This window comes from Cucumis melo, chromosome 4 (genome assembly GCF_025177605.1).
Source record: "Cucumis melo cultivar AY chromosome 4, USDA_Cmelo_AY_1.0, whole genome shotgun sequence".
NCBI classification, from domain to species: domain Eukaryota; kingdom Viridiplantae; phylum Streptophyta; class Magnoliopsida; order Cucurbitales; family Cucurbitaceae; genus Cucumis; species Cucumis melo.
In genome coordinates this window covers 16,581,970-16,607,885 of record NC_066860.1, presented here as the reverse complement: position 1 = coordinate 16,607,885, position 25,916 = coordinate 16,581,970, and the positions used below count along the sequence as shown (strand labels likewise).

The following is a 25,916-nucleotide window of genomic DNA, read 5'->3' as shown; positions in this document are numbered from 1 at the left end:
TTTATTTATTATAAAGACACACTTTACAGACGCTCATATGAGGGACTTCTGCTGCGATGCCTAGGAAAAGAGGAATCGACAAAGGTCTTAGAGGAAGCTCATTCAAGTATTTGTGGTGTCCACCAGTCTGATCCAAAGCTCCAATATCAGTTGAAAAGAATGGGTTACTACTGGCCTACCATGATCCACGATTCGATGCATTTTGCGAAGTATTGTGAGGTTTGTCAATTCCATGCAAATTTTATACATCAGCTACCAGAGCCGCTCCATCCGACAATAGCTTCATGGCCTTTTGAAGCTTGGGGACTCAACCTGGTTTGACCTATCACGCCTAAATCATCGGTTGGTCATTCTTACATCCTTGTAGGAATTGATTATTTTTCTAAATGTGCTGAAGTCGTGCCATTAAGAGAAGCAAAGAAGGAAAACATTGTAAATTTCGTTCAGACACACATCATTTACAGATATGGTATTCCTCATCGTATCGTAACTGATAATGGAAGACAATTTGCTAACACTTTGATGGACAAGCTATGTGAAAAATTTAACTTCAAATAGTACAAGTCTTCTATGTACAATGCTGCAGCAAATGGATTGACAGAAGCATTCAACAAAACTTTGTGCAGTCTGCTTAAAAAAGTGGTCTCCAAGACAAAAAGAGATTGGCAAGAAAAGATTGGGGAAGCATTGTGGGCCTACAAAACTACCCATCGTACTTCTACGGGTGTTACACCTTATTCCTTAGTTTATGGTGTTGAAGCAGTACTCCCACTAGAAAGAAAAATTCCTTCCTTAAGAATGGCGATTCAAGAAGGGCTAACTACTGAAGACAATGCTAGATTATGCCTTCAAGAGTTAAAAGCACTTGACGAAAAGAGACTGGAAGCTCAACAAGCACTCGAATATTATCAAGCAAGAATGTCAAAAGCCTTTGACAAACAGGTAAGGCCCCGACCATTTCAAGTTGGTGATTTAGTGCTCGCAGTAAGAAGACCTATTATCACGACAAGGCATACGGGAAATAAGTTCACACCTAAATGGGACGGACCCTACATTGTCAAAGAAGTTTTCACGAATGGAGCATACAAAATCACCGATCAAGACGGATTACGTATTGGCCCAATCAACGGCAAATTTCTCAAGAAGTTTTATGCCTAATCCAATTATGTAAACAAATAATAATAATAATAAATAAATAAATAAATAAATTTGAACTACGTCATGAATTGATCCCTATATTATAAAAATGGTACGTAGGCAGCTTAAAGTTCACTTTAAGTTCAGTCACATGTATAAAAAAAAAGTCATGTTTCATTGTCTGCTCATATGAAAACATGGTAAAATAAATGTAAATGTATATATATATATATATATATATATATATATATATATATATATATATATATATATATATATATATATATATATATATATATATATATAATCCTTCTGCATTATAATTCAACAAAAATCTTCACATCTACAAGGTTTGCAGCAAAAGAAAAAGGGGGCATAAATCAAAGCCTCCACTTGAAGTTCTTAAATTCTTCTCGTGCAGCTTCCATGCTCTGGCGAACCTGGTTCATCAACGTACAGAAGGTGGCAGGGGCATTAGTGAGACCAAATGGCATTACAAGGAATTCAAATGCACCATATTGAGTGACACAGGTTGTCTTCGGCTCATCTCCCTCTGCAATTCTCACTTGGTAGTACCCCGATCGCAAGTCTAACTTTGAAAAATATTTTGCCCCATGTAAGCGATCGAACAAGTCAGTAATTATAGGAAGTGGATACTTGTTGCGAACCGTGAGTTTATTCAGGGCACGATAATCAATGCACAATCGTAAACTCCCATCTTTCTTCTTCTGGAAAAGAACTGGGGCCCCATACAGAGCTTTTGCACGCCTAATGAACCCTGCATTCAGTAACTCATCTAACTGTTTCCGAAGTTCAGCTAACTCCGGAGGCGCCATACGATAAGCATTCTTCGCAGGCGGTTTTGTCTCTGGCACCAACTTGATCTCATGATCAATCATTCTTCGAGGTGGCAAAGACTTGGGCAAACTATCGGGCATCACATCACGGTACTTCTCTAGCACGCGCACGATCTCCTTAGGGACGGTCACCCCTGAGTTCTTTGACGAATTGAGTGGGATGGCCATAAATGTTGGTTCGTCTCGAGAGAGACCCTTCTTTAATTGCATGGCCGAGATCATTTTCAACCCATCCAACTGACGTAGGTCAGTCTGTACAACCGAGGGTGTAGGTCCAGTGATCACCAAGCATTTGGCCAAAGGCATTGGGATTACCTGATGTTCGAGTAGGAACTCCATTCCCAGTACCACATCAAAGTCATCCATTTTTACTACTACAAAGTCTACGAGGCCACTCCATCCTTCTAATCTTATCATCGTTCGTTTCACTAGTCTGATGATAGGTAGGGCAGCAGAATTCACAGCTTTCATTCTTCCTGCATCCTTCTCCCAGCGGAGATTCAAACGTTTAGCTTCTGCTTCTGTTATGAAATTGTGGGTGGCATCGGAGTCAACCATAGTGCTTTTGTTGGCTTCTCGTTGATCCAGGTGTCAACGTACATTAAGCCCCTTTCCACTGGTGTGTTCGTCTCCCCCACCTTTTTCTGGAGAGATGACAAAAATTTCAAGGCCTCCATTTGAGGGTTATCAACTTCTTCTGTCTGATCTGCTTCTCTCTCGGTCTGATTTTGTTGATTTTCTGAATCTAAGGCCAAAGATGCCTGGAATGCGTTGAAAGCAGTTTTGTTCGGGCATTTCCTAGCCATGTGTGGTCCCTTACATATGAAGCAACTAAGAGGACGATTGGACACATTCTGGTTACTTGGTCTTCGCCAGGAGTTTCCAGTATTCGATTGATGGGATCTACAATCTCCATTAAAGCATTTGTCCCCTTCCGTAGTTTTAGGAGAACTTGGGCGGTTGTTCCTACTTCCTCCAGATGAGGAACTTGGATGACGTCTCGTATCTTGAGAGTCGTTAAATAGGTCAAACAGTCGTTCGGCTGCAGCGTACGCGGACGTGAGGTCTTGAACTCTTTGTTCATATAGCTTTGTCTTCGCCCACGGCTTCAATCCTTCGACAAAATAGAAAACTTTGTCTTTCTCGGACATATCGCGTATATCCAACATCAGTCCCGCGAACTGATGTTGTTTTCAGCTCGCGTAACTTCCGTCGAGCCAAGATCTCAACATTTTCAGGGAAGAATTGTGTGCGAAGTTCTCTCTTTAAAGCGCCCTAAGTATCTATCGTGCAACGTCCCTCCTACATGTCAACAAATCGGGACCTCCACCATAACTTGGCATCTTCAGATAGATGCATCGTCGCCAACGTGACTTTGGCTTCCTTTGTAACCGTGTTTGTGGCCCAGAAGTACTGCTCCAGGTCAAAGATATAGTTTTCTAGGGCCTTCGCGTCTCTTGCCCCACAGAAGAGCTTTGGTTCCGGGATCTTCACTCTACTAACCGGAATGGCTCCCCCAGCGGGAGCTTGGTTTGCCATTGCTCGCATTGTGAGGCTCAGTCTCGCATTTACATCTGCGATTTCGTTTCTGAAGACATCGAGGGTAGCTCAGAAATTCTCTGACATGCCGTTTATCATCTCTAATAGCGTCTTTTGAGAGCTATCCAGCTCTTGAACACGTTCCTCAATATGGGCAACAGAGCCCGTCAAACTGTCTCCACGCTTGTAGTTGACAGTTCTTCCGATGTTTATGTTTCTTTCCAAGACATCGACCCTTGCCATCAACTCTCGTATCGGAAACCCTTCAACACGGCCAGCTACCGCATCGATCGTATTAGTTTTCTCAGAAATTTCATCGAGACGAGACTCCAAGTAGCGGATGGAGTCAGGAACTTCGACTAGGTAGAGCATCTGTTTTTCTAGCTCTACTAGTCGGTCTTTCTGGGCCTTGCCCGATGGATTCGACGACGACATATTTCGGTCTTATCGTCAATTAGCCAATTTGGCTCTGATACCACTTGTCACAATCGTAACTTCTCAGCACGATTATGCGGCACTTGTTTAGCTCGATCAACAAGTCAGCCGTTCGAAATTTGGAATCCGTGGACAAACTCGCGGTATGATGTAGCCTCCCTCCTCGTTCTTGAGAAAATGTTTTTATAAAACGAGAGAGAGAAATTAAATAGTTGAAAACATCATAAAGAAAGCATTGAAGACTGTCAATTGCAAAAAAAATAGCTTAACTTGCAAAGAGTGCGACAAGGCTTGGGCGGGGGTCAGACTAGTCATGTACCCCCTATAGTACATATTGAGATTTTTGGCCTTGGCACGCTTGCATATGAAAAAGCCGAAATGTCACACTGTGACTCGGTGACACCTAAACGAAAAAATTAACCTAAACTACTTTCAAGACATAAAGATAAAGTGATTTGGGGGTATTCGGGCATATGGCCATCGGTAAATAATACCTTGGACAATTATGCCCTTGACACCACGCACCCCCCTTTTTTCTCTTCCCTCTCTTTCTTTTCTTTTCTCTCCGCACTTCTTCTTCCTCCTTTTTCTCTCTTTTTTTTTCTTCTCTTTCTTTCTCCTTTCCCCTTTTCTTTTTTCTTCCTTCTCCTCTACATCCCTCCTGTATTTTTTCTTTCACTCTCTTCTTTGCATCCCATTCTTTTTCTCTCCTTCTTTCAACTTATTCTAAAAATTAAAAAAAATGACGAACAAGCAATGAGTCTTCGTACGATGGTGCAGCGGTGGTGCGGACTAACAGAGGTGTGCGGCCGGCGAAAAAATAATCAGCAAAAAAAAAAAAAGAAACAAAGAAAAACCTTTTTCTTCTTCCTTCCTCTTTGACAATAAATAATGTGAATGTTGTGCCTCTTTGCATCATAGCCTAAAGTATTTATAGGGACTAAAAATAAATCATATCTAGGATTGTTGAGATTTAACATTTAAATTGTTGAGATCTTCATCTAAAACATTTAAATTGTTGAGATCTTCATCTAAATCTTGAAGAAGTTTTTTTAAAAAAAATCTTGGAGAAATTTGAGATTTTTTATTTATTTATTTATTTATCTTTTTTTTCTTTTTCTTCCGTTTTCTAGAAAATATGTATCCATATATTATATATAAATAATAATAATTCAAAAGAGAAAGATATATATATATATATATATATATATATATATATATATATATATATATATATATATTAAAAAAAAAAGAATGATCGTCATTCATATACACATTTTTATCTTCCTTACTTTTTTTTTTTCTTTTGTTTTCTTTCTCTTTTCTTCTAAATATGTTGAAAATATAATAAAATAAATAAAGAAATAAGTACTAATTTTACCTTATCCTATTTCTCTTTTACACTAAAAAAGAAAGAAAAGAATTAACATATAGAGTCAATAATAATAATAATAATAAACAACTTACATCCATGAATTGGCAATATTCCAATTTCATTACTTTAAGCTTCAATCTTCCAATTACTATTTAAAAAAATAATAATAATAAATTAACTAATTAAATTTCACATAGTGTTTTAATCACTCATATCCGAATGCATAGTGATTAATTTGACATTTTTAATAGGAGCCAAAATCAAGAACAAATCGCTTGTATTTTTATCTCAGATTATTGTTTGTGAAATTCATCCACTCATGCAGGTGTACGAATCTCGAAAAGGGGCATTTGTTGAGTAATAAATTTTGGCCAATTAAATTCCGCCACGTCATCACAATAAACATTGCGATAATCATAATTTGATTGGGTTTGGATAATTAAGTGTTCTTGTACCCGATCTAATTAAGCCCTAAATATAAATTAGGACAAGAAATAATGGACTAAGCTCGTCAAACAAGTGGACCCGGACACGAACCCAACAAGCAAATGGGCCCAAGCCAGAGTGCCAGGTGGGCTCAAGCCCAAGCCCAACAAGCAAATGGGTCAAGCCTAAGTCCAACAGATAGATAAGCCCAAGTCCAAGCCCAACAAGCAAACGGGCCCAAACCCACCTAAAGCCCATAAAATTTCTCTATAAATAGAGACATCTACCATTCATTTGGGGGACTTGGGGCTGAAAAGAAGAATCGAAGCTCTGAAGAATTAAAGACAAAAACTTCTGAAGACTCTCAAGACATGCAAGTTATCATCAAACTCGAAATCATCCTTCTGAAAGATCGAAGACTTGGAAGATCAAACTTTCCTTGAATTCCAGAAGATTGAAGCTCGAATTGACTTGTAATTACAACTTCTTGAAGATCGAAGACCACGAAGTTCTAAATTTTACTTTTTTTATTCGAGAGAAAGAATCAAAGGAGTAAATATTAGAGATTGTATCCACAATACGTAAATCAATACAAAGTTCGATTCCACGAATTAAATTTCTCCTGAAATCTCGTGTGAACAACTGTCTTTTTTAAATTTTTTTTTAATCAAATCATAATTTATCATCCATTTATTTAATAATTTGTATAAAAAAATTATTATTTATTTATTAATAATTTAATTTCTTATTTAATTGAAGTTGTTGGGATTTGAAATTTGCTGAAATTGTCCTATAAATTTAAAGATTAACCGTAACTTGTTGAAATTATCTTATAAATTTAAAGATTACTTGTTATTTAATTAAAGTCGTGGGATTTGAAATTTGTTGTATTTTTTAAATTTGAGATTTTTCTTAATCAAAACATAATTTATTATCTATTTATTAATAATTTATATTAGCAAATTATTTATTTATTTGTTAATAATTTAATTTTTTATTCAATTGAAGTTGTTGGGATTTGAATTTGTTGTTTTAAAAAATAATTTGAGATTTTCTTAATCAAATGATAATTTAGTTATTTATTGTGATGGTATTTTCGTTTTCTAATAATTTGAGTTTTTTTTATTTAAAATATCTTTTTTGGCATTTTAAAATTTTGTAGGTATGTTGATATTTTTTTAGAGGAGAACATTGAGATACTATCACACCCAATTCATGGTGGTGAATGAATGTTTGCATCGGTCTATTAAAGTAATCTTTTTTGTTTCATTCCTCCAATCTATCACCTTCGCATGTCACAATATGCAAGGATTGAAGATGTCGTCAAGGTAATTGACTGTGATTTATTAATCATCAATTTAACTAAGTTGTAGGAACTGAATTTGAAAGAAGCAAAACAAACTTTGTTTCTGTAGAGATCGAAGGTGGAGGCCTTTCTTTCCGTTGAGAGGATTTTTTGTGAACAGTTGTGGCTGTTTCAAAGGTAATTTACGTCAATGGAGATGAAGAAGATGAAGAAGATAAACGAGTTTGGGGAAAATTGAGGATTTAAGGCTTTTAAGTGTTTTAATTGTTTTGATAGGATAAAATGGAGGAGAGTCGAAATAATTGTGGTTGGGGAGTATAATTAAATTACGAGGTCTCTTGGGTTTTGGAATAATTGTATTTGAGAGGTGAGTTTTTTTAGTAGGGTAGGGCATTTAATCCATTTTTTATATATGGACAATTTAAATTAATTTTTGTCATGTATCCAAAATAAACCTGTCAATTTACTATTTTTCTGGTTAGTAAAGAAAAACTCAACCCTAATCCATAATTCCATCTTCATTTCTTTCTTTCTCTTGTTTCTTCACCAAACAAGTCTCACAATCTGGTTTTGTGTTTGAAGCTTAGTAGGTAAACACTAATAGTCATCTTGTTCGAGTTCGTGTGAAAATTCAAGCATCAATTAAAGTTTCGAATGTAACTGAACTCTCAAAATCCTAATTTGTATTAATTTAAGGTTTCATGTTAATTTAGTGCATTTAAAGTAAAATCGATCTATATATAGCTGCGCATGCTTAGGTTTTCTTTCAACAATTTGAATCTAAAGAGAAATTAAGCAAAAATTTCACATCTCTAATTCCTTGTACAAAAAGGGGATCGAAATAACTTTGTTAACCATGACAAAGCTAATCCCCGATTGCATTTCGTTGAAATAGTAGCAAGTTTATGTCTTTGCTCTTTTGGTTCATGTCATCATTGGTCGATCTAACTTTCGAATATATATGTTGATCTTATATGATTAATTGTTTAATTCAACCTTACTTGGAGGTTGAATATTTCATTGACCATATTTGGACTTCACCTTTTTAGTTCTATTCCAGGGTTGTCTTTTATGTTTTCAACGTAATATGATTTCAATTTAAACAATTATAAACTAGTTGTGATTATCCACTAAATATCAGTCAATAAACTATTATTAATTTATTTATGAACGTGAAAGTATTATATTGTACTATTATATAATTTATAGTATAAATTCAAATTTTGTACTTATAGTTTGGAAAATTTCTTATGGATTATAATTAGAACTTACTTCCTATATTGTGATAAAAGCTTAAAAAACAATCCTATGGTAGGGACTATATATGAAGTTGTATCAATTCATAGGAACTATAAATCCTAAATTTTAAAACAATATGAACTAATTTGTAACTTTATCTTGATAATACATATAAAAAATGTAATTTTCAAATCTCAATAGGTAGAAAATTTTTAAATATAGTAAAATAATTGAAACTATTTACATAATTATAGCTCATTTAAATTTGTCAAAATTTTAATTATTCGCTATTCGTGACAATTTTTTAAATTTTAAAGTTTAAAAACTTGAATCAAATCTATAACATAACATACTAAATTCTTTTAGGTTCGTTTACAATAATTCTGCATTTTAAATTGTATACAATAAAAACATAGGTTGTTTTTAGAATTTGACAACAGAATTTAAAACAATTTTTAAAAGAACACAATCCAACCAAACATTCCCTGATTTGTTTGGAAGGGTTGATTTCTTGATGCAACGAACTCTTTTCTTCTGCCAGAGTTTCGCTGCCATTAATTTGACTGTTCTTCTTGCGTCCTTCAGCCCCAAATCGTGAGTTTTTTTTTTTTTTTTCACTCTGCTTATTGATTTTCAGCTTTTTGGCATTATTTTACATAATTGGAGGGGTTTAACTTCAAAATGAAAGCAATCTATATTTTTGACCGACGATGTAAATGTTGAGACTATTCTAAAAAATGTTACAAACATGTTCATACTATAATTACGATTACATAGATATATACATACAATTAATCTTGCAACACAACCGACCTTTATACTTTTGTTTTCAAGTGAACTCGACCCTTTATTATTTACATGAACTCATATTGACAATAAATTTGACTCTCATACACATTCATCACAATCACCATCTATTCCCTTGACAGATGGTGATGGCTAGGAGTTACATTCTGATCACCATGAAAATCATCGAAGTTACAAGGTGAAAGTCCTCCATTTCTGTAGCTTGAATCACAAGATGGGCTGGGATGGCCAGGTTCGAATCTGACATCTTTAACTTCTGGGATTTCGTCTTGACGTTTCTTTCTCAATGCCGGTGAACTCATGTCTTTCTCGTCGAAAATTTTCAAAAGGAGAAGAAACCTTTTCCACATTGAGACAGTGGAGAGTTTCAAGACATGTCTGTGTTCATAGAGAAAACTGGCCAGAGCTGTAATGAGAGCAAATGAAGATACAGCTCCTGTAACAAGAAACAACCCCCAAAAGCTTTCAAGACCAAGTGTGGTGGAAATCAAGCTATTGGGGTCAGGACTGCTGATGTTGCCTTTAAACCATTTGTCTTCAATCTCTTGCAAAATTCCACTCTCCATTATATCAAGTATTCCCTTCGAAACATCGCGCCCAAGTTGAGACCCCTTGGGGAAAACCTGCAATATTTAGACACAACCGGTTGAGATAAACTACCAGCACAAGTTTGTAAGTTCAGTAGTAATATAATGTGTAATGTTATTTCCATCCAATAGCTCGTGTTTTGAATTTAAGTTTTTAACATGATTTAACACTCATTATTAGTGAGTCACTCTTCAAATTGAAATGAAGGACAATAGAAGACTTTCGTACTTACATAGCCAAAGCCATTGGATTTTATTGTGGGACCAACAATAGTGCAATTGGTGCAGTATGTTGTTGTAAGAACCTTGAGATAAGGGATTTCATCAAAGGCAGCAGCTATTGTCCCATTTAAGAACAATGAACCACAATGTGCCATATTGTTATAATTTACAAGCTTGGACGGATCAAAACCTTCAGCTATCAGCAATGCTTGAACAAAAGAACCATGTGGGTATCCAACATTCAGCTTCTGTTCCTTTAGCTGGTTCATATCAGCAAAAGTTGGCTCCAGTTTTTGAACCGTTAGTAGAGACGTGAGACTGGCCGTGTAACTTTGAGTCAATATGAGCACCACAAACAGCCAAACTATTACCACAAATCTAGCCAAGTTGCTTTCCACCTTCTCCCCTGTTGCATAGAGAAGTAATTTACTAATTTAGTGAACTATCTAGAAAAAGATATTCAAAATGTCATAAAAAAAAGCTACATGGAGAGGGGAGATTACTTTGAGCATAAACCATAGTTGAGAAAGAAAACCAGAAGCTTGTCCCAATTTGGTGCGAGGGGGGACCTCTGAAATCTTCATTGATTCTGTGCTCAAGAATCCAGACGACCAATCCAATAAAGGCGAAAAAGAAAGCACTTGTCAACCAAAGGTCCAATGTTAAAGGCTTCAAGAAAAGCCAAGCTTTTTTGTTCTTGTTATCTCGAAATAGTACAACCATCGATACACTAGATTCAGAGTATGGCAATGTGAAGTCCGCATAAAGGGACCTACTTTCTCTAATGGATACGTCTCCCACGACTGCATCATATACCTGTTCAAGGAAATGGTGATAAATAATAGAATATGAAGTTTTTATGTGAAATGGCAAACGAATATAAACTATACTAGTTCCTATCAGAACATGGCAATGCCAACTTCTTTTTCAACTCATAGAGAAGTTTGAAAAATCATTTTCTAAATCAGTGACATATATTCTCAACCTTCTCTTTCAGAGTTTGAACTTGAGATTTCTTACCATACTCCTATAATTAAACACAATTAGTCTCACAAAGAAAAGGTGTTAAGGTAATTTAACAAATAGCGTCAATTATTTTCTCGAGCAATCCTATGCAATCTTGAGAATTGGAATAACTAAGGTCAAGTAGAAGTGATTTTGAAATGGCTAAAATCACTTTTGTCATGTTCAAAGTCATTCTTAAACATGTTTTTTGCCATTCAAATTAATTTCTATTGTATAAAATAAGTGTTAAAAAGATCAAATCAAACATTAAAAATTGAATTATTAAAGACATGTTTGAGAGTAATTTTGAATGACAAAAATGATCTTTAACTATTTCAAAACCACACTCAAACATACCCAAAGACATTTTCTAAAACATACTCCACTTAAATGAGAAAGAAGAATCCAAAGTTAAAGCTAATGCAACAGGTTAAGAACATAGTGCGCCTCACAAGCTTCGTCCGCAGAGGGCATAGTAGTCAATGGACACGAGCAAGAGTCAAAGTTAAGATTCTTTTATGCAATTGCAATCAAGAAAAACTTATCAGCATTTGAAGTCCCGTACCAAAAACCACACATAAAATTTTCTTTTTGGTTGTAAATGTCGAACTACTGCAGTTGAGGAGGAGAGATTATACATACCCCAAAGTATACTTGTTTGACCAATTCCTCATAGCTACCAGCCATTGCTCCTGTAGCATTTGCAAATGGAACGTATTCATAGAAAACAGCATATGGTAGTGTGTTGATTACAGCTTCGAAGATATCGATGCTATACCCTGTTCTCTTTGTCCAGCCAGTGACTGGGTCCCTTATCTCTCTAATAAACTTACTGACTCCAGATTTGACTGGAATTCCTATTCTCAGCTTCTTTTCATTTGTTGGATTCTCCCAACCTTTTGGGAAACTGAAAGAATTGGGGCCATCCCCTGGCCATACGATACGGCTAAGATTAGTAACAGAAGTGTTTGAACTAATTTTCATGAAGTCTAATGTTTGTGTCAGTCCATTTTCTGGCGTCCAGTATCCAACCACTGTAATATTCTTTTCATGATTGATATTTATAATCTCATAAGTTGATGATTTCAATTTCCCTTCAACCATTCTGAAGTCTCCTGCAAGTCCTTTGAAATGTGTTTTAGACAATGCCTCAGACAACCTTGGACCATTTCGAGAGACCCCTAGATTGTCAAGATCAGTAGATTTTCCAGAAACATTTGACTTCTCCAAGATGAACTCTGTGGTTCCAGCACTCTCCACAGCCTTAGCTAGAGCAACAATAGCATCATAAGCTCGTAACCCAAATATATTCAGTTCAGAAATTTCTTTCTCAAATTTCCTTCTCCATCGCATCTGAAAAACTTCAAGTTTTTCTGTTCTGGGAATGTAAGTCCTCACACCTAAAGCTCCACTCATGGCTACCATGGAGGAATCATCAATCCGAGAGAGAAAATTACTCATCCCATCAGTTATAATCCAAACATAACCCGACCCCATCATCCCAATCTCCTTAGCCATGGCGAAAAGACGAGAACCAAGCTCTGGTAACATATGCACAACAAAAACCCTTGTTTGCATAGTCATCAATTTGTAAAGCTCTTTAGCGATTCTGTCATCAGAGGCAGATTGAGGAATTGCAGTCTCGTAAGCTACTCGAGTACTAGTCTCCCTCAAGGCGTCTCTCATGGAAGGCAAAAACCCTTCGCCATATTCATCGTCAGAGTGAATAAGCACCCCCTGTCTCCAATCGAAGGCTTCAAAAATGGCGGCAATGGGTTTTGCTTGGGATGAATCCATTTGGGTTGCCCGGAAAAAGTACGGGTTCCGATGAGGATTTAGAGATGGGGTTGTAGCAGAAAATGATATTATGGGTACCTGAGATTTTTTCCCAAGATCAGCCATGAAAGCTGCTTGCTTCGAATTCTGTGGCCCAACAATGGCTTCCACCTCTTCCTTGCTGATCAACTCCATAGCTGTTTGGTTTTTGAAAATGAAACGAAAAATACTAACCTTCAGGGAAAAAAATTAATTATAAAAATCATAACGAGTAACTAACGAGATTAGGATAAGACCTGCAGCAGCAGCTTCAATAACGTCTTCCATGGAGTTCTTCGCGAACAGAGCCAACCGGGTCTTGTAATTTCTATGAGATTCATAGAAATCAGAGAGAGCCATTTCCATATAACTAAACCCCATTTTCCCAATCGACGAATCGGAGTCAAGAACGACCCCGACCTTCACTGTAACAGCCTCAGAGAAAGCTCGAAGCCCAAAACAGAGCGAAAGAAAGAAGATGAAGGTTGAGAAGATGGGGCGGCTTTCCATTGCCGAGCTTAGAAAAACTTCAAAAGGATTTCGTTCAGTGACGGCCTAGGGAATCGAATTTCATCAAATTATTTGATGGGTAGGGTGAAATGAAGGTGAAATTGAAACGAGGAGAAAATTTGAGGAGAGTTCTCCGTCCATGGCTGGGCCATTGACGTGGGTTGACACGGAACAGAGGCCGGAGAAATGGTTTTGTTGAATGGAATTGGTCAAGTCGAATTGACAATTGCCGGGAAACGTCGTTGGTTTGTAGTTTTGTAGATGTGAAATGAAAGTATTGGCAAATATTGTATCCTACACTTTCAATTATTTATTAGAATTTATAACAAAGGTTAAACTATAATTAAATACCTTCAACTTTTTACGCTGTTTTTTTTTTAACTTTGTTTCAAAAATACCCTCCAATTTTAAATTCTTTAGAATTCTAAGATACTGCAATCTTTTCCTTGCCAAAATAGTTCTTAATCTTCACTATGATTTCTGTATTAAGATAGTCTTAAAATCATTTTAATCTAATGTAATTGTTCTAATGTAATTGTTCTTCTTAACTCATAGGAAATTAATTGTTAAATAGGTATCTACTATGATTGAACTCATAACCACTTAGTTAGTTATTAAGATGCCACTCATAACCTAGTATAGTTAAAATGTATGTGTTATATGTAATTCAAGTCTAAAAATTCATTGAATTATTTTTAAAAAGTGCATTCAATTACTTTAAACATTGATATATGAAATTGGAGTTAAAATCGACATACTTAATTTTAATACATGTGAAAATTAAATAACAAACTTTGACTCACAAACCTAATTAATTTATAGAAATATGTCATTAAAACTTTTTTCGTTAGACCAAATTATTTTCATTATCATTCTTTATATATATATTAAAGCCATAGGAGAAAAATGAAGTAATCTATCGCCATCTTTTAAATAATAATAGGACAAAAGTATAATAAAAAAAGAATCTTTCGAAAATATAAAAAAGTGGTAAAATATTTACACTCAGTTCTAAAAATGGAAAAATCAGAGGCTCATTAGGGTAAAATATTAAAAATGCCTCGTCAACCAAAAATGTCCAGTCAACCATGTCGTTAAGAGCACGCGTAATATATTTGCGATTTATACGCGATCATTTAGATAGATTCAGAATATAGGCAATCGTTTAGATATGGCTATAATTTATTCGCGATCGTTTAGATATGACTACAATACGATCGTTTAGATATGAGCTACTACACAATCGTTTAGATATGGCTACAATTTATACGCTATCATTTAGATATGGCTACAATGGCTACAATTTATCTTTTTAATTCCATCGTTTAATTTTGTTACATGATCGTTTAGATTTGGGGACCCAAATCTAAATGATTTTTTAAAACAATTTGGTTCAATATTTTTTTTAGTTCTTTTGCTACACGATCATTTCTTTAGGCGATTGTTTATTTTTTTATTTTTACACAATCGTCTATGGTATTTTAGATTTTGCTATTTTTTTGTACACGGTCTTATACACATTAGATGCGTAAAAAAAAGACGATGGAAAGAAATCGCAACGAAAAAAAGAATAAGAAAAGTAGAAAGAACAATTGAAAGATTAAACGACGTAAACAAAGAATTGAAAAATAAGAAAGATGATGGAAAGAAATCGCAGAAAATAAAAAGACGAAATCGCAAGGAAGAACGAAGAAGACGAAATAGAGGAGGAAGATGAATCACGAGTAAGATAGAAAGATGGAAGAGCAAATCTGGAATATTTAAAAAATAGCTAACTTTATGGGTTTTGTTACATGTGCCGTAAATAGTTTGATCTTTTGTTACATTTACAATAGTTTCCCTAAAAAAAATGTTCATGAACTTTAGATTAACTATCAAAATAGATAGCGTGGTTTTGAAAACTATTTGAAAAGAAAAACCAAATGGTGTGAGAACTATATATAAAAATAAAGTTGATTTTAGAAAAGACTAAACTTAAAACAGGTTAATAAGTCATTTGGATCACAATATCAAGGATAAGAAATGTATGCGTTTGAATATGCATGGTAATATATTAATGTCTCGAAGTTAAATATTTGTAATCAATTCAGTAGCATCAAATAATTTATTGTCATATTAGTTAGTTAATAAAATAAAAGAATATCTTTTAACTAAACATAATTAAATTATTAAAAATAATTAAATTAATATAAATTAATTAGAATATTAATAATTAATTGTAATAATTTATATTAAATAATTAAAAGCATAAAATATTAAAAGAGATTTTTCAAAATATAATAAATTAGTAAAATACTTACACTTTATAAAACAATTTCAAAAACGAAAAAAGTCATAAGCTACCAATAAGAAATACCAAAAATACCCCAATTAGCACTCGATTAATCAACCAAGCGCGCATAAATAATTTTCTTCTAAATGATCGTGTGTTATAGTTTAAACAATTGGTCTACACTCGTGTTGACCATGCTAAACGATCGTGTTGACTATGATAAGCAATCATTTAGATTATATCCACACAATCGTATAGTTTTTTAGAGGATGGGAAAAGAGCTTCAAAATCTAAACGATCGTGTTGACAATGCTAAACGATCATATTAACTATGGTAAGCGATCATTAAGATTATATCTACATGATCGTGTAGTTCTTTTTAAATGAGGGGAAAAGGGCTTTAAAACAATCATGTTAAACGATCGTGTTGACTATAATAAGTAATCGTTTAGATCATATCCACACGCTCATGTAGTTCTTTTTAAACGATGGGAAAAATGGCTTCAAAGCAATTGTGTTGACCATGCTAAAAAATCATGTTGACAATGATAAGCAATCGTTTAGATCATATCAACACAATCGTATAATTTTTTTGAACAATGGGAAAATGACTTCAATTTTAAATGATCGTGTTGACCATGGTAAATGATCATGTTAATAGTGGTAAATGATCGTTTAGATCATATCAAAATGATATTAAAACGATCTCGATATTCTCAAATATGAGAAAGATGAATTAGCTTCAGAGAATCTTGCCGAAAATGGTGAAGATGAAATATGAGATTTAAACAGAAGAATAGTTCGTTTAAAAATTAAAGAAAGAAAGTCTGGAAGAGGAGATGAATAAATCTGGGAGAGAAGTAATCGCAAAGAAGGAAGAAGAAGAAAGAGAAGTGACGCAAGGACAAGCATAGAATTATGAAAATATTTTGCTCGGCTTCATGTACTTTTATTTTTTATTACATGAGGCATAAATATTTTTGGGTTTTATTACATATATGTAAATTAGCCAATATTAAAGGTAAAAATATTAGTTGAAATTTATTAAGTATAAATAATATATTTATATTTAATAATCAATTAAAATTAATAGCAATAAATAGTTTCTATTAATTTATAAAATAAGATACATACATACATATATATATACATACATATATATATATACATATATATAATATATATATATACATATACATATATACACACACACACACACACATATATATATATATATCATGTGGGTTTTAAAGTTTGCTGAAGTTTTAAATGCCTAATTGAAATTCCATGGAAAAACCTGCGAAACACATAAGACCTAAATGTGTATAATGTCAATCTTTTATAAAGACTAAATTGAATAAAACAAAAAATCAACTCTATCTTTTTACAAATAGTTTACATGCAACTTGTATGTTTGTTTGTTTGTTTTTCTTTGCAAGTAGTTTACAAAATCATTTTATCTTCGCACTTAATCCATGAACTTTACCCTTTGTGTCAAGATATACATTTAGTTTCATAATTTTCAAAAATAAACTTCTAAAATGATTTTTAAAATACATTTATAGTTAGTTTTATATATAAACCGTTAATATTTTGTGTAAAAAATATTCTGAATTTTCAAAAATTTCAAAAATACCATTAAACTTAAATCAATAATAATATTAATAAAAAGTACTTGTTCTGTTATATGAACATAAATTGATAATATTGTTTCACCTCTATTTTTCATCATTGTCTCTCACCTCTTCGTTAATACACTCCGACGTCCCTTTTTGTTAAGCAATTGAAACATGTTTGTCTAAATAAAATTGTACAGGTTAATTGAAGTACATAACTATAACAAGAATAAAAATAAGGAATAAAACACCAAATGATTTTAAGACTTAGAATATTTGAAAAACTACCAAAAATGTAGTCCAATTTTGAGAGGATTATAGGTTTTTTGGACTACTTTTTAAAAAGTAAAGTTCTAGGACAAATTAAGGTGTAAATAGTCCATAATACTGTTGAAGTAAAAAATCCCTAAGAAGACCAATGATCAACTTTCTTCTTTGTGCGCAAAACACTCATCGAAGGATACTTCAATTGACGATGTGGCCAACCAATAGAGCTCATAAAACGACACACACAGCATCGGATCTCAAGGAATGGTGACTCTCTCCATCCATTGAACGGTTTTTCAAAATTCAAAACCAACTCCCTGAACGAAACTTTAAACAATAGCTTCATTGAAGTTTCAGATGATGAAACCACAAAATGACAAGGCAACAGTAGACTGGTGAGTCATCAATAGCTACAGTGGAGACTTCAAATGACAAAACCCTGGTAAGTAATCTCATATTGACTTAGAAAACTTGCTAACACATAGGTTATGTGCTTATTTGTTTTTTTTCTCTTTGTTTTTCTAGAGTATCCTATTTTGTTGTTTCCTTATTTGGAATTTTGTTTTTTCTTTGGAGAATCGGCCTTTTTTTTTTACTTATTTTTATATCTTGAATATAGAAAAGTTGAGTTGTTTTTTGCTTTGATTCTTAAGAATATTTTGTTATTGGTTTTTTAGAAGTTTTTAGATATTTCTATTCCATCTTGCAAGCATCTCCCAACTTTCAAACTTCAAATGTTCAACACTATATCAGTTTTAAACTTGTGTATGGTGATTTAGGATGCTTTTACACATGTTTTAGGGAGTCTTTTTGCTATTTCTTTTGTATCTGGCAAACATCCCGCAGACATCTTGCAACTTTCAAACTCTAAATGTCCAATCCCAAATGAATTGTATATTTGTTTTATGTGATTAAGGGTGCTTCTGCACATGTTTCAGAAAGTTTTTAGCTATTTCTTTTGCATCTCGCAAACATCTCGCCGACATTTTGCAAACATCTCACAACTTCCAAACTTAATACTATATATGTTTTAAACTTGTGTTCATGGTGATTTAGCAAATACACATGTTTTATGGGATTTTTACCTACTTTTTGTATACTTCATTTTATGTTATTTAGGTTGCCTAGACATATGGTTTGTGTGGTTTTTAGATCATGTTTTTCATATTAGTCATACTTGTTCCTTACGTGTAGTTTTTCTAATTAATTTGTATGTCTTTTTCTTTTTTTCTTGTTTAGGTTTTATAGATATTCATCACATTGAATAACGTTGCTTCTATGTATAAGATTAAGTTTTTCCATCATTTTCAGGCTCAAGTTAGTTGTTCGTCGCATCTGAAAAATACAATAATTAGTAATATTAAGACAAAACTCAACTCGAGTCAGCTAGTATTGGATGAAAAATTTGTGAAAAGGAAAAATAATATTATTTTATTATCTCAAGCATTCCCATATTGATTATTTTAGGATGTGGAGGCTCATTCATATACCCATTGATTGAGTTTGGACCTTTAGGACACCTAAGTTTTGGAAGGAGGGAAGAGATAAGCAAATGAGGATATGCTTATATCTCCACATGTATTCCGAGCAATTTTGTGGAAGTACAAATCACCTGGACAAAAACTGATTTCATTTGTAAGTACCATGACGCGCTACAAAAGAAGTATGATACTGCAAAAGACGATCCTAAGTTGTTGTTTGAACATACGGTGGGGAGTTGGCAACTCTTTTCCACCTTTAGGGTAAGTAGATAAGTTGGAATTCACTCTTTTCCATAGGGTAAGTAGATAAGTGTTCCCTTAAATGGTGTCTCCGACACTTGAACAAAGGGCCCTACCCTTTCTATGGCACGAGCCCTACCCTTTCAATAGAGGATCACTGGTATTTAAGGACTAGAGGTAACCTAGCGACCCTACCCTTTCTATGGCACGAGCCCTACCCTTTCTATGGCACGAGCCCTACCCTTTCAATAGAGGATCACTGGTATTTAAGGACTAGAGGTAACCTAGCGATAAAACGGTAATTTGACCCAGCTGGTGTTACGAACACTTGTGAAGGGACACAGAAATATATCTACAGTGAGAAGAGTTCAACTGTGAGTTTTTAGTGGAGTGTAAACACAGTTAACGAATATTGATTAATGTAGTTAATGAGTTTAGCTAATTAATCTCATATCGCTGTAGCTTCTGATCTGTAGGTCCATTAGGTCCCCTTCCTAGCTCATAAAGAGAAATTTATTTATATTGGTTGGAATTTGAAATGTTCAAATTTACTTTGGGAATTAATATAATGTATATTGATATATTATAATATAAAGTTTATATTTTAATTAGATTTTATTATATAAATTTAATTTTGGATATAATTCAAAATTAAATTACGAGAGAATAAAATATTTTAATAATTTTAAATATTAGTTTAATTTGAATTAGATTTATATTAAAATTATAAGTTAAAATTTAATGTGTATATGATACATATTAAAACTATAGGTTATGAGAGAAATTTATATTTGAATATGATTCAATTTATGGATTAAATTAAATATAAGATATTTAATTTAGAAATTAATTAATTGAAGAATTAATTAATAGTTTAGTTTAATTTGATTTAATTAAATTAAAACTATAGGTTATGCGAGAGATATTCATTTAAATATGATTTAAATGAAAATAATAATTAAATATGATTTAATTAATTATTAAATTAATTAATTATTTAATTAGTTTAATATATATTAATTTAATAATTATTATTAAGTTAATAGGGAACGTGGGTAGTTTTCCCACGTTCCCATTTATTATCTCCAACTTCCCACTTCTTCCGTCTGGAGAAGTGAGAATTCTTTGCATAACAATCACAATGGATGAGTTCTGCGAAGAAGAAGACTCTCCATTCTCTCTGAAAAAAATTCTCTCCTAGAGAAAAATTCCCTTCTTCCAATTTTGGTTCCCATAAACCATCTCAATCAGAGAATAGGAAAGTTTCCAAGTGATGGTGCCCAAATTGGTGATTGGTAGATTCAGAGTCGTCAACGAGCGTAAGTTTTCTTCTCTGTATTTTTATTCAAACCATGTTTAACCATAAAAATTATTTTTGTAATTTTTTGCCAATGTATTGGTATTTTTAAGGTTCCAATTAAAATTGGGTTTCTGTAATTATTCTGCCGTAAAGGGTTTTCATCCCTTCAGATGGCACTTCAACTAGAAACAGTAAAAGGTATGCAATTACCTTTATAGATGACTGTTCTGACTACACTTTTATTTATCTGCTTAAAAATAAAAGTGAGCCATCACTTTTATTTTTAAGCAGATAAATAAAAGTGATGACTTTGACATGTTCAAGGTGTTTGTAACTGAAATAGAGAATCAGTTCAACAAAAGAATTAAGAGACTTCGTAGTGATAGAGGAACTGAATATGATTCGGTTGCCTTCAATGAGTTTTATAACTCAAAAGGAATAATACACGAAACTACTACACCTTATTCTCTTGAAATGAATGGAAAAGCAGAAAGAAAGAATAGAACTAACTGAGTTAGTAGTTGTTATCTTACTTGAGTCTGGAGCGACATCATCTTAGTGGGGTGAAATAATTAAAACTGTTAATTATGTCCTTAATAGGATTCCCAAATCAAATAGTAAAACTTCACCATACGAAGTCCTTAAACATAAAACACCAAACTTGTCTTATCTTAGAACTTGGGGTTGTCTAGCTTATGTTAGAATACTTGATCCAAAAAGAAGGAAACTAGCAAGTAGAGCCTATGAATGTGTCTTCATAGGATATGCTGAAAACAGTAAAGCCTACAGGTTCTATGATTTAGAAAACAAAGTAATCATAGAATTGAATGACGTAGATTTTTTCCTGGATAGATTTTCTTTTAAATCTAGAAGTAGTGGGGGCCTAAATGGTCAAACTAGTGGAGGATCAAGTTCCAGTAGTATACCTTCAATTAAGATCCAAGCCCAAGAAAAGAAAGTAGATCCTAAACCTAGAAGAAGCAAGAGAGCTAGAACCATAAAAGATTTTGGAGAAGACTTTGAAAGATACAACGTATAATATCTAAAAGATCTAACAGAAGCCTTATCCTCAATAGATGTCAATTTATGGCAAAAAGCTATCAATGATGAAATGGACTTCCTTGAATCCAATAGAACTTGGTATCTAGTTGACCTACCCCTGGCTGTAAAGTCATATGCTGCAAATGGGTTTTAAGGAAGAAACTCAAACTTGATGGATCAATAGATAAGTATAAGGCTAGATTAGTAGCAAAAGGATTTAGGCAGAAGAAAAACATAGATTTCTTTGATACTTTTTCCCTAGTCACTAGAATCACCTCAATTAAAGTGTTGATATCTATAGTTGTCCTGAACAATCTCTTAATCCATTAGATGAATGTCAAAATTGCTTTCCTAAATGGTGATTTAGAAGAAGAGATTTATATGAAACAACTTGAAGGTTTCATAGTTCACAGCCAAGAATCCAAAGTTTGTAAACTAGATAAATCCCTCTACGTCCTAAAACAAGCTTCTAAGCAATGACACGAAAAGTTTGACAACTTACTCATGTAAAAAAGATTCAAAGTAAATGAGAGTGACAAATGTATCTACTATTAAGACTGAAGGTACGTTATGTACTATCATATGCCTATACATATATGACATGTTAATCTTTGGATCAAACTTGCACGTCATAAATGATGTAAAATCTATGTTGAGTGCAAACTTTGACATGAAAGACTTAGGTGAAGCTAATGTAATTTTAGGTATCAAAATTTCTAGAACTGAAAATGAAATTTCCTTAGATTAATCTCATTACATATAAAAGATTCTAAACAAGTACAACTACTTTGAAAGTAAACCAGTTTGTACACCTTATGACTCTAGTGTGACATTATTCAAGAACATTGGTGACAGTGTTAACCAATCCGAGTACGCTAGTATCATAGGTTGTTTGAGGTATGTTGTTGATTGCACTAGACCAGACATAGCTTACGTCGTAGGATTACCATGTAGGTTTACTTGCAGACCTAATCTAGAACTCTAGAATGCAATAAAGAGAGTAATGAAATACCTTAAGAAAAGCTAAAACCTAGGATTAAATTATAACAAGGTTCCTACTATACTTGAAGGTTACAGCGATGCTGATTGAAACTCTCTGTCAGATGACTCAAAGGCTACAAGTGGCTATATTTTTAATATAGCAAGAGGAGTTGTTGCTTGGAAATTCAAGAAACAAACAATCTTAGCCCAGTCAATGATGGAGCCAGAAATGATAGCACTAACTACTGCTAGTGAAGAAGCAAGCTGGCTTTGAAGCTTGCTATCAGAGATTCCCACATGGGAAAGATCGATACGAGTCATACTAATCCATTGTGATAGTACTTCAGCTATCGCAAAATTCATAATAACGATAAGAGACGACAGATACTTGTAAGCACAGTAGAGAATTTCTCACTATTGGTGCAGTGGTAGTAGATTATGTACGGTCTGACGATAACTTGGTTGATCCTTTGACGAAAGGACTCGCTAGAGCAAAGGTTTTTAAAACCTAAAAAAGAATGAGACTCAATCCTATTAAAACTTGAATTACTGTGAGGTAAACCTAACTTGAAAGATTGGAGATCCCAATAAACAAGTTCAATGGGTAATAACTGATCACAAGTAATATGACGAGAATCATGCTAAATAATTAAAAGTTCTATTCTTATGATTTAGTGATTAGCATGACATCCTGAAGCATATGATGAAGCTAAGCTTTGTTCTTAATGAAATCTATACTTGATATCAAGTAGAGTACCTAGTTACATGAGTACTCTTAATAGATTCACCTTTGTGAATGTGGAAGTGAGGGCCGCTTTCTATGGAATTCTAGGTAGATTCCTAGAGTGTTCACTAAACTGGGATATACGTGTAAGGCCATAAAGCACGGGCTATTTTAGAACTTCACTCAAATAATGTTATGTGTGCAATAGCATTAGAAGTAAAGTTCAAAACTACGAGTTACTTTACAATACTTTAAACTATTGTCACTACGTAAAGGTTCAAGTCATTAGACATCTTTATTTAAGCACAAGACTATAAAGACATACACTGCTCGATGAAAATCTTTTCAAAAAAATTTCAAGTGGGGGAATGATAATAAAAATTTTTCAAGTGGGGATTATTGGATGAAAAATTTGTGAAAAGGAAAAATAATATTATTTTATTCTCTTAAGCATTCCCACATTTATTATTTTAGAATGTGGAGGCTCCTCCATATACTCATTGATTGATTAATGGATTTGGGCCCTTCGGACACCTAAGTTTTGGAAGGAGGGAGGCTATAGGCAAATGAGGATATGCCTATATCAACACACGTGGGCGCGCTCTGCCATCGAACGTGGCGAGGAGAGGAGAGATAATATATATATATATATATATATATACACACTTTTACTAAAATTTCTTTTAATTTTCTAAAATATATTTTTAAGAATTGTGAAACGTTTCACGAATTAATTTTCTAAAACATTTACCGTTTCAACGTCATTAATCCTACAATTTTCTCCTTAATAAATTCTAACTGTTGAGTCATCCCTTTCTATACCTATATAAATAACTCGTTCCTCTTTTATTCGAAACACACAACAAACAAGTTCATTCTTCTCTTCTGTCTTCTGTTTCTCTTCTGTGATTCTGAGTTATTCCGAGCAATTTTGTGCTTGCCAATTTTGAGTGTTTTATTGATTACTAGTTGATTTTCGTGCAAAATCAATTGAAGAAGTGAGACTTTTTTATCATGGGGACGACGGGGCAATAATTTGTTTGCACAATCCAGAGCAGAACTGCGAAACGTCATAAAGAGAACATGTTTCGCGACTCAGCCGTATGTTAATCTCGTTTCTATTTTGCAGTTTTTAGTTCCTGACTAATCCATCTTGCCACTGTTGTTCTGTGTTTTTCCGTACCTGTTTGCTGAATCTGAACGTGTGTTTGAAGACCAAAGTGCAACAACAACTAGTCTTATTTAGGAAAACAAGATTTGGACACTATATATATATATATATAGTCTTTCGTGGCCCACCCATCCCCTATTTACTATTAATTGAAGTCAAAGAAAAGAGCAAAAGTGTATAAATTTGTTGTTTGCGGTGGTGTATGTACGTTTGGGAGGTGGGAATTTGACATCCTTACCGATCTTTGGCGGCTAAAAAGTGCTTTTAATGGGGTTGTTACAAATAATAGATTGGAAGATAAGTTTATTAAAGGTGAAGAGGCTATCACTCTAGGCCAGTTAGCGGACATATGTTTTTAACATGAGGGTAACTGCGAGGATACAATGAAATTGGCTTTGGTTCACCTCATTAAGTCATCTTTATCAGAAAAAGATAGGAGAATCAAAATATACCGTAAACTTTCTTAAACTTGTTGATGACCATGATATTTTTGAATGTCATGATTGGGGTGCAATTAAGTTTGCACGTATGGTGAATGGACTTAAAAGAGCATTAGACATGCAACATATTAAAGGAAGGAGTAAAGTTATTGAGAGCAAGTGTAGTATCGTGGGATTTTCACATACATTACAAGAATGACACTATATATCCTACATTGTGTGCTTGTGAATTGTACAATACTATGCAATTGAGTTTGTGTATTATAGTCAAATTTTTTTATTTGACGAATTTACATTTTGGTATGTTTTAAAAGGAGATTTTGATTTTAGATTTTTGGGTATTTTATGTTTTAACTTAAAACTTGGTTTTTATTTGGTTCATGAGAAAATGAGGGTAAACTAAGAATTGAAAATTTAAGAGAAATAAGGGAGTAACTACATGAAAATATGAGAATATCTATATAATTTGATTTAAAATTGGTTCTTTTCCAATTCAAGGAAATTGCAAACAAATTGATCACCATACAATGGTAGGATCATTTTTAAAAAAAAATTAAAATAAATTTTCTTTCGAGGAATTAAAGGTTTTTGTTCAAAACACTAGGAAGTCTGAATAGTTCTCATAAAAACTAATATTTTAACCGTATTTTGGAAGTTTAAAAGTATTAATTTTTTAAATTTTGCAACTTGAGAAACATTTTTGACGAGCTTAGTGACAGTTTTTGTAATTTAGTATAATATATAATAATAATTTATTAATCAAGAACAACTTACGTTAGGGTTTCCATTTAACATATTATGTATGTTATCAACTTGAAGGTCATTTCACAAATTGTCAAATATATAAATATATAAATATGTGATTTGCATAAATACTCCCAACAAAACAATCCACACAAATAATAATAAAAATAATGATGATGATGAAACTTCCATTCAACTCATAAAACATTAAACAACCGACTAAAATAATCAACAGAACTCTTAAGAAAAATCCGCTAAAGTCTATTACAATGGTTCAACTTTAGAGGCAAACGATGAGTTTAGCTTAACTATACTACCACAAAAACTTTCATGAGTTTTTTCATACTGATGCCACTTTATTTCATGTTATTTCTCCAAC

The 25,916-nt window shown here is 33.3% G+C and overlaps 1 protein-coding gene across 1 annotated transcript; it reads right to left on the bottom strand.

Annotated features, from left to right (window-relative positions):
• Nucleotides 1-9,042: 9,042 nt before the first annotated feature.
• On the bottom strand, nt 9,043-13,548 carry LOC103490007 (glutamate receptor 2.7-like). The gene is made up of 5 exons (XM_008449370.3): nt 13,008-13,548; nt 11,578-12,908; nt 10,434-10,746; nt 9,942-10,336; nt 9,043-9,744 (listed from the first exon to the last, which is right to left on the bottom strand). Exons 1-5 carry the CDS (start codon nt 13,258-13,260, stop codon nt 9,229-9,231), a joined length of 2,808 nt encoding a protein of 935 aa, XP_008447592.2. The 5' UTR covers nt 13,261-13,548; the 3' UTR covers nt 9,043-9,228.
• Nucleotides 13,549-25,916: the final 12,368 nt, after the last annotated feature.